Here is a 13633-nt window from a genome sequence, read left to right on the forward strand (position 1 = left end):
ACAACAGGAAATGGTAAACAACATCAGGGAGATTTTTCCATTACCCAAGCAGCTGGTGTTTTTGTGAAACCCAGCGGAAATCACAGAGTAATTGACAAAATGTGCCCCAAAAATTTGAAGGTAATTGAAGCGGCGGTTTGTGGATTCGCAACAGAGATTCAGGTTTTTTTTTGTCACCAGCATAATCGAATGGCGAAACAAAGGCCTTACAAACAGAGGAATATGAGGTTACTGTTGCCATGTGCTTATTCCATCATGCTGTGCACTGTATTATTTGCCGGTTGTTTTTTGAGTACCATACCCATATTTTCCAGCATTAATAAAACTTAGATGAAATAATTCAACGCTTCCCTGTGGGAGCAAGCGTGAGTGACTCAACCGAACCTACTTGTGTCATGGTCAAAGTCCCTGTTGCATGGCAAACCATGGCTTTTCACATCGTAAACAAATATCAGCGCTGCATGGGACGGCGGCGCTATCCCTAGATGTCACCACAGAATGTTGCACAGCCTCGTCTTCATCCTCCATCACTGCATGCCAATGGGTGGCCTTGACTTTGTCATGGCATGTCATTTATGTGTCCTGGGGCCCACTGATGCTTCGTATGGAATGGTGATGACAGCATGACCTATGATGAGGCTCTTCTCCAAAACACCCTGACTTCCTGAGAAACGGCCTCGAGAACCAGAGTTTGGTTAAAAAAAAAAGGATTGTGGACTGTTGAGGAAGGGCAGAGTCAAACGTTTGTGACTCATCTTTGCAGGGGCCTGCTATCGCCGCCACTGTCGCCGCAAATGAAGCATGTTGGTGTGCTTTGACATTAGCCAGTGACAGCTGACTTATCATGACAACTGACTTTATATGTTTTTGTTTTTCTCCTGGGGTGTTGAATGGTGGATGGGGTTTTATAGTCCTCACTACAAACATTGAAATATAGCCCGATCAGCTCTTCAGGAATTCAAATGGAGCTATGAGCTGTAAGTGTATCAGCGATTGCGTGACTTTTAAACATCTCATGTCTGATGTTGTCCATCCTTTGTGGACCCTTGTGCCGATGTCTGAGGTCTTTGACACTCCTTGTAATGCATTTACCACCCTTGTGATGAATTTGTCACCTTTACTACAGTAAACTTAGATAGTGATACATTTATAGATACTGAAACATTAGATAGTTAAATCAGAAGCTGGGTCTCGATATGTGCATGGGGCACACCATGTGTCCTTAGATGTACACACACACAAACACACACACACACACACACACACACACACACACACACACACACACACACACACACACACACACACACACACACACACACACACACACACACACACACACACACACACACACACACACACACACACACACAGGCATTAATGGCTTCCTCTGAGCCTTAAATTAAAGTGTCTTGTGGTGTGACATGATGATAAAAGCTGTGGATGGAATGTGGGGGTAATTGCCAGTCTCTCTCTCTCTCTCTCTCTCTCTCTCTCTCTCTCTCTCTCTCTCTCTCTCTCTCTCTCTCTCTCTCTCTCTCTCTCTCTCTCTCTCTCTCTCTCTCTCTCTCTCTCTCTCTCTCTCTCTCAGTGCAGTACTTTGCACTGAGCCAGTTAAAATCCTTGTGATTCAAGTGAATGAATATGTGTAGAATAGATATCTATGATATATATGACATATGGTTGTCCCTAGTGTTTGTTTTCTATTCTGTGTTGTAAATTGACATATACAGGATAGTACTACATATACAGGATCAGTTGCACTGATGAGTTAGATCGATGTACTGTATCATGGTATCTATACATGGTATCTATACAGTATCGTATCTATACAGTATACAGTTCCTATTGTAGGCCTATATGTGTATGGTGAAAATGACAGGCGTTCTATTCTATCCAGTTTTGTTCTGTTCTGTTCTATTGCATTCCATTCCATTGTACGTAATTCCATTAATTCCATTCCATTGTGTTGTTTTGTCTGTGCAGCTGCTGGAGTATGTGGGGAAAGGCAAGAGCATCATGGATGTGGGCTTGGCTCAGGCCCGCCAGCCTCTCACCACACGGAGCCACTACTTTGAGGTGGAGATCGTGGACGCTGGAGAGAAATGCTACATCGCCCTCGGACTGGCTCGAAGGGTAAGCAGCAGTAAATCACATACCATTGGTTTTTTTTGTTTCCATCTCCCCCAATTATTGTATGTAATGGAACAGTCGTGTCCAAAGATACACAGTTGAACGTTGAAATATGGCGAATTTGTGCAATGTTTGTTATGTGTATGCTGGTGAACAGCTTGATATAATACCTTCTCAGTGGCAGTGGTCATGTACTTGCTGCTGTTTTCCCTTGTTTTGTGCACTAGTACTCTCAGTATGATCAAATTCCGACAAGCGCAACCAGTGAACTCTTCTCTAAATATCAACAAACTACAGACTACTCACTGTCGTTCAACGTTCCAATTTTAATTACCGGTCTCAACTGATACAAGAAATGGCGACAATCAGGATGGCGTACAACATATTTCACGACTGCCCCAGTGTCATAAGCAAGGCTTCGATCCAAGAATCGGGCCAATAATCTATTTTGTTTTCCCATCAGTGGTTCTGCACTGTGCATAGTGCCTACGAAGTTAGCACCAGAGGGTAGAGCCTGAAGTTGCTTTAAATGGACAGGACAGCTAGCCTACATATCGTCATTGTGTGTGTGTATATGTGTGTGTGTGTTTTTATTCCTTACAAAGCTAACCCACCACGCCCATGCAAAATATAGGCTATTGCGTTGCATTTACATAACCTGCGTAATTGCATATAATGTTGGCTCCACAAAATCTTTGAGGCATTTAAGTGAATCAGAGCGACGCTACCGGCAAAAGAGCAAATGGGAGACGCGGTGCTTTTGTGGAGCAGGTTTGGAGTCTAATCTGAGATGGTTGGGATGGGATGTTCATGGGGTTCTTTAATTTCACGGTGGCGGAGTCAGTCGGCTTTTTATGTGATGGTGGAAAATTGTCACAGCCCTGTAGCGCTGCGCTGTGCTGCGCTGTGCTGCGCTGCACTGGCAAGGGAGGCCTGTAATGACACATGGCCTACACTGCTCTGCTCTGCTCTTAAGCATGCCGTGCCATGCGGGGGCGGCTGTGCTCTGCTGTAATGTGCTCTGCTGTACTGTGATGTGCTGTACTGTCACTCTCGTTCTCAGGCCTGCCAATTTCTCTCTCTCTCTCTCGTTCCCTCAGTCTTTTCCTGTCGTCCCCTCCACCATCTCTTCCCTCCGTTTATCTCTTTGTTTCTCACTGTTACTTCTCTCTCTCTCTCTCTCTCTCTCTCTCTCTCTCTCTCTCTCTCTCTCTCTCTCGCCTGTGCTAATTGTTCTCAGCCTTTGGAGCACAGGCGGTAAACAAACTTGTCATGCAGAAAAGTGGTTTGATTGGGACTACCAGACTGGTACTCCTTCTCTCAAATTTCTTTTAATAGTCACGGAGGGCCAAAATCACTATTTTCGATTAATTTCGATGAACTGTGCAGCCCTACCTCGTCATGCTTTTTTTGCACGTCCCCTTATGTGATGAGGCAGAGGAGGGGGGTTTGTCCTGCACCTAATATGCCACTGTACTAGTCTCTAAACCCATTAACGCCTAAAACACCTGCAAAAAAACGCCAGCTGAATTCCTAAACCTAATAAATATCTCAGCCTCTGAAGCACATAAAAACATGAAATCTCATATGTGAAATGCCTAAAGCTGTGTCACTCAGCTCCGGGTGCTCGGGTCAGTCTTGCGCTGCGCAGCATCCCACATCAAAGGGTAAATGCATGTTGGGTAGTTTGTCTTCCACCTTTATACTATCCTCCATGTTTCTCGTGCCATGTCTTCACATCACTCTGCTCCCTCTATTGCCCCCATTTTCAGATGAAGAGGGGGTAGTTTTGTCTTTCACCTAACCGCTGACCTCCTCAGAAGAGGGGAGGAGAAGAGAAGAGCAGAGAGGAGAGGTGTCTGCACTTCCCCCATCTGATGAGGACGCAGAGTAGAAGGAGGTGAAGGAGTAGATGGTTTGTCCTCAACCTCATTAAGCTACGTTTACACACATCGCTGCTAGTTACTAGCTTCTCGCTCGCTCGCCTACTCGCCACTTGCTCATGGAACGTTCGCTAAACGTTCCTGCGTCTTTTAACTGCCAATGCACAGGCGAGAAGTACCGAACTCTGCATTCCAATTGGTTACTCGCTTACTCGCCTTGCTCGAAGTTAAAATACTTTCAACTTGGAACCCACCCACATCGCATCACTTGTACACTCCTCGCCTACTCGCCTCCTCATCTCGCTGGAACACATAGACATTCGTTTGACTTAACTCGCAGAGCGAGTAACTAGCAGCGACGTGTGTGAGTGAGGCTTTACACATCTCTTTGACGTGCTGTCTCTACACGTCCATCTGATGAGGAGGTAGTCTGTCCTCCTCCGCCTCTGCACTGTGCTCCATGTACTCTGGTGTGCCGTCAAGTGCCTGCAGGTCCCTCTCATGAGAGGAGGGAGAAGAGGGTTTGTCCTCCACAGGAGGGAGGAGAAAAGCCTTGCGCGCCATCCTACGTACTTCCGCCAAGAGACTCTGTACTACGTCTGGCGACTGTTTTCTGTGGAGCGATTGTTGAGTTGCAGGATTTGGCCGGCCAATCCTCCCCAGAAAACAGCCAATAAGCGAATAAGCGCCACACGTGGTGGCGAAAGGGGGAGGATGCTTGTGACGATGACGTACATTTCTGCGCCAAATCCATTGGTCTGCGCTATGTTGTTTTTGAGTAACTGTCGGCGATTGAGTGAGAGCTGTACAATCATTTCAACCCATAACTGAGGGCAAACTTCCTGCTTCTTGCAAGCGTCAGATCACACAACCTCCAGACCATGAATACGAAATGAAATGGTAGTATTATGGGATGGTGAGGACCAGGCTAGGAGGAGAGGGCTTGTCCTCCATTTCAGTACTAAACTCTTAATGTAACGTGCCGTGCAGTGACTGCACATCCCGATGTGATGAGGAGACAAAGGAGGAGGAGGAGGAGGTAGGTTGCCTGTACATCCATCCTCTATTGTTCTCCTGGACATATTGCTCCTTGCTCATACTGTTGAAGGTGGAGGAGGAGGAGGAGGAGGATAGAAGTAAAAACTTCCCACATTCCCACAGGTTCCAAGTGACTTCCCACAACCTGTATGTACCTCTGATGAAGAGGATCAGGAGGAGGTAGGTTGTCCTCTATCTCTGTACGTACCTCCTAATGTCCCTCTGATGAGGTGGAGGTAGGTTGTCCTCAACCTTTGTACGTAGTACGTATGGTACCTCCAAGTGTGTCTCGGCGTGCCATGCCTCAGCGGGCAGTCTCTGCCCATCTGGAGGTGGAAAAAAAAAATCCTTTAGTGTGCCTGCCCGCCCCTCTCCTCCCTCTATTGCTCTCCTCAGAGGATGAGGCGGATGAGGTTGAGGAGCAGGAGCAAGAGCAGAAGGAGGGCGACAGGAGAAGTATCTCCCTCACATTTGTCCCCTGTTCTGCTTTCAGAGGAGCAGGAGAGGAGAAGAATGTAGTTTGTCCTTCTTCTGTACTGCATATCCTTGGTGTGCCATGTCTACATGTCCCCCATTTAATGAGGTAGTACGATAGTCTGTCCTGCACCTTTGTACTAGCCTCCTTTTAGTTACCTTGGTGTGGCATGTCTACATGTCCATTTTTCTTCTTGGAGCAGGCGTCACTCTTAATTATTACAGTCTCTGAGGGTGCTGGCCCAAATTTCAAATTCAATGTTTCAAGAAGGAGGCCGCACCTTGCATAGTAGTGTTTTTTTATTGCACAGACGCGTTTCGGCGTGTGCCTTCTTCAGTGTGACTGAAGAAGTGTCACTTCAGTGTCACGGAAGAAGGCACACGCCGAAACGCGTCTGTGCAATAAAAAACACTACTATGCAAGGTGCGACCTCCTTCTTGAAACATATCTACATGTCCCCCATCTGATGAGGTGGTACCGTACGGTAGTCTGTCCTGCACCCCTGTACAAACCTCCTTTAGTTACCTTGGTGTGCCATGTCTGCATGTCTCCCATCTGCGACTCATCACCCTCCCTGAACCCGAGTCTGTACAGACAGACGTGATAAAACAGGTAATTGAAAGGGCTGCGGCGTAATGACTGTTTACTCATATTAGGATGTTTTGGTCCACCGTGCATCCTGCCGCAGCAGACACACGCACACACACGCGCACACACACACGCGCGCGCACACGCACACGCACACACACACACACACACACACACACACACACACACACACACACACACATACACACACACAGACACACACAGACACACACAGACACACACAGACACACAATGCCACTGTTCCCTTCCTATCCTAAAGTGACGTGTTTATTCGATTAACGTTCTGGTATGGGTGGAATTTGTGAGAATTTGAAAATAAATGACTTGATTGCAAGGTCCGTTTAGTTTTCTTTTTCAGTTATTCAATTTTCAAATCAAGATCAACACCTTGGAGCATGTACCGCAGTGCAGTACCGTAGTTTATATTTGACTATTTTGGTCTCGTCGAGGTCGGCCAGACACCGCAGAGCGTTGAGACATCAAAGCATCCCTGAGATTTGTGGAGCAGGAGAAGACGCATGACGCTGGTCTTCACCATTTGCCGGCTGCTGAGGTATTTTAGGTTAGGTTTTTAGTTCCAGCCAGTTTTATATTGCTAATAAAAGTCCTCAAGCACTTGAAACCCTTCGCAAATGTTTTGCCTGGCTGTTGTCAGTCCTCTGTGCTGGACTCAGAAAACCCCATGAACTGGTTTGTGTGCGTGCGTGCGTGCGTGCGTGCATGTGTGCGCCTAGGGTTTGGTGTTCCTTTTGTTTTCAGACGCTCTGCAAAAGTCAAGAAGAATTCTGTGGGAGAGAGATCACTCAAAATGTTCCTACTTGTGCTGACAGATTTTTCTTCTATTACATCCCACATGGCAAAGCATTTCACTTTATTACCATTAGTTGATGAGGAGCGACTCCCGCTCTTGTCTATAACATTGTGCCCTTACTTGACTTGTTTGGATTTGCTTTTGACACATCACCGATGTTGGATTCTGTCACTTTTGTGATCGATATGTTGTGGTCTTTCCATAGTTTTAATTTGATGAAGTGTTTGTGGACAGCTTAGCTCCAGAGAGGTTGATTACAATAAATAGAATGCCTTTCATTGGGACTGTACACATGTACAATGTGTCTGAAATGCATTTATTGGAAGTGATCCAAGACCTTTGAATGGTTTTGCATTCCTGTGAAAGGCATACTATTCATATTACAATATGTGATTGATCAGATTGTACTCAGTAAATTGTTGTCTCTGGAGAGGGCAAACATTAGAAGGAGTATCAGCATTAATCAAATAGACGTCAACCATGAACAGCTGATTCAAGCTCCATTTGAGAGTGACATAAATAATCCAGTGATCATATATCAGTTGGAAACAATATGTGTCTGTCAAAAACCACAAAACCATAACCCTAAAACCGCTGCGACTTTTTTGGCTGGAGCTGCTGTTCTGTTCTTCTGAAACCCGTTTTATTATAGCTTATAATAATTTATCCATAATTCTTGCAGACGTTGATGACGAGGAGAATTCTGTGTGGAAAGCTAAATCAGTTGGTGGTAGGTGAACACTTTATTTGATCCAGGATAGTGGTCTGGACACAGATGATAAGCACTACAATATACTGTTTGTAGCTGTACAACCTGTGCAGCCATGGGTAAGCTGTTAGGGCGTCAGACTTGTAGCCCAAAGATTTGACTCCCGACCTGCCAGGTTGGTGGGGGGAGTAATTAACCAGTGCTCTCCCCCATCCTCCTCCATGACTGAGGTACCCTGAGCATAGTATTGTCCCGCTGCACTGCTCCCTTGGGGCTTCATTGAGGGCTGCGCCCTTGTACGGATGAGGCATAAATGCATTTTCGTTGTGTGCAGTGTTCACTTGTGTGCTGTGGAGTGCTGTGTTACAATGACAATGGGAGTTGGATTTTCCCAATGGGGCTTTCTTTCGGCTTTCAACTTGCCCATCGTGGCTTGGCAAAAACTCATCGCACTGCAAATTCCTCTACCACTGTGTGTGTCTGCTAGCCTGGGCGAAAAGCCGACTGTTGACTCCGTCAATCAGTCTGGCAAAAGCCATGAGGAATCCGTCTCCGTGGATGGTGGGAGATGGTCTGATCTTACTCTATCATTTAAATTGATTGGAGCTCCAAACTCAAATTGAAACCCATATTGTGCTTTATTAGCATGCCTGTTACGTTATAGCGTCGCAAAAGCATACAAATAACAAAACGAAAGTGTGAATATAGTTACCTTAACCAATCAGTAACGGAGCTCGCGGGTGAGTTCTACGTCACCACTCTCAACTGTTTGATGATTGACTAAACACTGCGAGAACCGAGCTCGAGGCTTTTGCCAGACGATGTGCGGAGCCAAAATCTTTGGGCGGAGTACATGGATGGCTGCCTTTTCTCCACAATGTCCATGCTATGCAGCACATCTCAGCAGTTGCATGTTCTTGCTAAGAAGCCATCATGGGGGTCATTTCATGTGAAATTAGGGGCTAAACTAGTGCAAGTGAATGACCTTTTGTAGCCTGCCACTAAAATGGTATTATACTCACATTTTTCACAAGTCACATTATCTTCTAAAATACTCAAGAGCCAAACACCATAATATCAGGTGTTATTCATGATATTGCAGTCTAGGTCTGGACAAGATATCGTAAGATATTCAAGTTTTAATATTTTAATATATCATAATTCATACTTGGATAAATATTGTGTTCCATGTTTGTGTAATTTGTAGAGATGCACCGGATCCGGTTCCGGATCCGGATTCGGCAGGATAATAGGGTTTTTCACAGGATCCGGATCCGGTTCCAGGATCCAGGATCCAGGATCCAGGATCCGGAAGCCGAGGCTTTTCAGTCAAAATAGTTTGAGCCAACGTGATAAAAAGGGTCCACGTGTGTGAGTAGGCTATGTGTCTCAACCCTTTCGTAGGATCCGGTGTCCGGTTCCGGATCCGGCAGGATCTTAAGCAGTGGATCCGGTATCTGGTAGGATCCTAAAAATCAGGATCCGGTGCATCTCTAGTAATTTGTAGAGCAAGAAAAAAGCTTTCATACCGCACCAAAACCATCAGTTTGTGACCTAAATTGACTGACATAATCAAGGAAAAATATATAGTGCCCTACCCTCTTAATGAGAACTTTTGTAGTCTGTTTCTCCCTGAATATTAGTGCCCGATTAATCCAAATACAGTGCCGGGGTTCTGCCTTGCCACTGGAAAAGGCACACTAAGTTGTATTAAAATCAAGGTCGGCCGGGGCCCCAAATTGTCTGATTTCACGTGAAATGACCCCACTGGTCAGAGTCAGATTAGTTGCGTGTGCAACTCAGTTCACAGCAGGGCAATGTGTTGTGTTGTTGGTTGTGGTGTGTGTGAGGATGCGGGGTGATCAGTGAACTTACCCCCCCTCTACCCTGCCTCTCCGCTGGTCGTATCGCTGATCAGGCCCTCTCGGCACGTCCACCCAGTGCAGCTTCCTGTTCCGGAACAAACGGAGCGGTTGCTAGGTGGCAATGAGAAAGGTAGCTAGCACACAGGGTGGAGGAGCCCATTCTAATGCCCTGGCTCAGCTCGGGCCGGGGCAACAACTGCAGCAGCAGCAGAGAAAGGCTGTACAAACATAGCCTGCCTGTCTCCTTATCGCTGTTCTCTCACAACTACCCCCTTCCCTTCTCTCTCCCTCCACCACCCCACCACATCACCCTTTTCTTTTCTTTTTTTTTCTTCTTCGTTCTTCGTCCGCTGTTTCCTCCACTCTCTTCCGTCCCCACGGGGCTTGCTCTATGTCCTGTGTGAGCCCTAAGCGTTTTCCCATGCTGGTCTGACTCCGCTCTCGCTCTCTCTCTCTTCTCTCTGCTCCGCTCAACCCGGCAGTGTCCTGAGAACACTCTGATACAGCACTTTGCTTCGGCCTTCCTTTTTCTCCTCTCCTCTCCTCTCCTCTCCTCTCCTCTCCTCTCCTCTCCTCTCCTCTCCTCTCCTCTCCTCTCCTCTCCTCTCTAACTTTCCTTCTTCTCCTCACCTTCCCTCTCCTCTGCTCTCCTCTCCTCTCTCTAACATGCCTTCTCTTCTCTTCTCTTCTCTTCTCTTCTCTTCTCTTCTCTTCTCTTCTCTTCTCTTCTCTTCTCTTCTCTTCTCTTCTCTTCTCTTCTCTTCTCTTCTCTTCTCTTCTCTCTAACATGCTTCTTTTTTTCACTCTCTGTACAGAGGTCACATCGTGCCACTGGTTAAAAAAAGAAGGGAAAAAACAGACAGCAGGGGCCGTTCCTCTGTTATTTTTGTTTTACAACTGTGTGTGTGTGTGTGTGTGTGTGTGTGTGTGTGTGTGTGTGTGTGTGTGTGTGTGTGTGTGTGTGTGTGTGTGTGTGTGTGTGTGTGTGTGTGTGTGTGTGTGTGTGTGTGTGTGTGTGTGTGTGTTCTAGAGAGCATGCTTATTTGTTTTTGTGCTTGTGCGTGTGTGAAAAGTATGTGTTGGTATTTCATGGAATGCAATGTTGTTATACAAAACAAACCCCCCTAATCTCACCCCAACCCCTACCGCATGCCACTATAGGTAGACAAGGGGGTAGCCTATCTATTAAGATCCTCTTTTATCCAGGTCTAGTTACCCAAATACTTAAGTTAAGCAGCTGGCCTTGTTCTTGGAACTGTTCACGATTCTTGGACATTTCGTCCCAGACGGAGCTCCAAACTTGACAAACGAAACGTCCTGCAAGCTCCAAGAACAAGCCCATTTGCTGATAAAGTAAGCGTTCTGGATAAAACATAAGCGGGTAACCCCGGTCTCCCAGCATCCCCCCCCCCGTGCTATATTTATAGTGGTGCAGAGAGAGAGAGATCGCTATCTGTCTGTCTCTCTGCAGTGGTGGCGCTGAAAACAACAGGTGCTGTGCTGGGGAGGCTGTGCTTGTTGATTTGCAATATTGTCAATCAAATCAATATTGATATTCTAAAATGTTTGATGTAATTAGATAAATGTTCTATCAACCAGCTTCCTTGGCGGAGGTCTACCCTCTCTGAGTGCATTTCTAGTTTCAATATTGTTTTTACCTTTTTGTATTTTCTCTTAATGCCATATTTGCACTGTTTTATTTTCATTTTTGTTTGTGAGGGACATTGGGTTGCCGTGGGTTTTATGTTTGTCTGTCTGTCTGTCAGCAGGATAACTCAAAAAGTTAGTCAAGTCAAATCAAGTCAAAGTTTATTTGTAATTCACTTTTAAAACAACAAAAGCAGCTGACCAAAGTGCTAACAGGAAGACCTAAATAAAAAAAGACTTGGAACATGAAACAACACAGACAAAAAGACTTGAAGACACCCATAAAACACAAAAAGCACAAGCATTAATACAGAATATGGTAAAGCTGTAATACTAAGATTAGGGAAGTTAATATCAATAAAAATAAACGTCAAGTATAAATACACTAATGAAAATAACAGGAATCAACCGGAAAGTCAATACGTAAGAAGGGTAAAAAAAAGAGGTGGGTTGAAACGATAAATAAATAAATAAATAAATAAATATGGCCCAGATGAGATTAAAAGACAAGAACTAGGATTAAAGAGTAATAGAAACATGGGCATAAAGATGGGTTTTTAGATGTTTTTTTTTTTTTTTTTTTTTTTAGATCTGTTTTAACTTAAGTTATGAATGGATTTGGATGAAATTTTGTGGAACAAGTGATTACTGATTACATTTTGGTGGTGATCCGGAATCAGGATTCCTCACCATCGCTAACCTTCAAATCTAGACGCCCCTAGTGACCGCAAATTGAATTGCAGGACAGGGCGAATTTTGACATTCCAGTTTCTAACTCTACAAAAATAAGGCAGAAAGACTTTAAAAAATAAACATAGGGTGGTGTAACTTAGTCAGATGTTCTGTCAAACATCTTCTTTGGCGGAGGTCTGCACTCTCTGAGTCCATATCTAGTTGTGTATGAAATGGCTGTATAAATCGACTTCACTTGACTTTATTTAGGAGGGTGGAGATGTAGGCTATGGCTATGTAGGCTCACTCACTCACTCACTCACTCACTCACTCACTCACTCACTCACATACTCACATACACACACACACACACACACACACACACACACACACACACACACACACACACACCCCGTGTCTGTCTCTGCTCCATAGACAGAAAAGCTACTGTTTGTGTTTCTTGGAAGCCCCTGTCCTGCTCTGCCTGGCCTAATGACTTTTGCAGGGCTGAGGAGACTTGCCTTGCCTTCTGAGGCATCTTGCTCTTGCTGATATTTGTGGTGAAAGGGATATCTTGGTTTGTGCGTGTGTGTATGTGTGTGTAAGAGAGAGAGAGAGATAGATGGAGAGAGAGAGAGAGAGAGAGAGAGAGAAACAGCAAGACGGCGTGTGTGTCTGTTAAAAGCCATGCGTCTGTGTGCTTTGTGTGTATTATGTGTGTGTGAGGTTGTGTGCGTACATGTTTTTCAAACAATGTTATTCAAACGTTTTTTCCCCCCCCTTTATTTTATGATCCCATGTTTTCTTTTGAGGGCTTTTGCGTGCTGACAGTGTAATTCATCTCTATGGTGTTTTGTGGTTAAAGACGTCAGATTTGTCTGCACGTTTATGTTGATATGACACACCTAATAATGTAAAAAGTGCAAGTGTGGCCTTATTGCTGGTAGTTAACACCCAATGTATTTCATCCAGCTGTCATAGTAAAGTGCTAAAATATGGGCCAGTGTGCACGTAGGCAGAGGAAGAGAGAGAGACGGTGAGGTGAGGGAGAAAAACCAACAGAGACGGAGAGAAAAAGAGACAGTCAGAGAGAGAGAGAGAGAAAAAGGTGGGAGAGATAAACCGACAGAGATTGAGAGAAAGAGAGGCACAGTCAGAGAGACAAAGGAAGAGAGACGCAGAGACGGAGAGACAGAGTGAAGGAGGGAGAGAGAGTGTGTTTACATTCTGAAGGAAGGGAAAAACTCCTTTTCTTCAGCTCAGCATGGAGTGGAGAGGGCAGAACAGCTGCCATCAGCAATATTACATTACAAAAGCTGACACTTTAATCCAAAGCGACTTAGTTATTTACAGGGCACTGGTTGCAGTCCCTGAAGCAGTGTGTGGTTAGGTGCCTTGCTCAAGGGCCCTTCAGCCATGGATGGAGGTGTAGACAGAAGTGTAAGGGTGGGATTCGAAGCTACCACCCTCTGATCTTAAAACCACTTCGCTGACCATTAGGCAACGGCTGCCCCAATGCTCAGCGCTCGTCTTCGTGCCCTAATCCAGAGGGGGTTGATTACAGCAGCCCTGTGTGTGTGTGTAGAGGGAGAGAGAGGAGTATTGAATTGGTCCGTCTTGTGCGTGCGCGTGCCTGCAGGGAGGGAGGGAGGGGAGATATTAAATCCGTCGTCCGGCCCTGCTGCTATGAGATACAGCTCTGTGTCTTTTCCTCTCGCCTCCCTCAGCAGGACCGTAAATCAATCACTTTTCATTCCGCACGTTTCACCACCACCGTCAGACCTCTACTCT

The 13633-nt window shown here is 45.5% G+C and overlaps 1 protein-coding gene across 1 annotated transcript in view; it reads left to right on the plus strand.

Annotated features, from left to right (window-relative positions):
* Nucleotides 1-13633, plus strand: part of spryd3 (SPRY domain containing 3) — a 77585-nt gene that overhangs the window by 29267 nt on the left and 34685 nt on the right. The window contains exon 7 of the mRNA XM_063208141.1: nt 1987-2136. Coding sequence (XP_063064211.1) covers nt 1987-2136 — 150 coding nt within the window. The remainder of the gene's footprint in view (nt 1-1986; nt 2137-13633) is intronic.

Source organism: Engraulis encrasicolus, chromosome 10, assembly GCF_034702125.1.
Source record: "Engraulis encrasicolus isolate BLACKSEA-1 chromosome 10, IST_EnEncr_1.0, whole genome shotgun sequence".
In the NCBI taxonomy this organism is placed as follows: domain Eukaryota; kingdom Metazoa; phylum Chordata; class Actinopteri; order Clupeiformes; family Engraulidae; genus Engraulis; species Engraulis encrasicolus.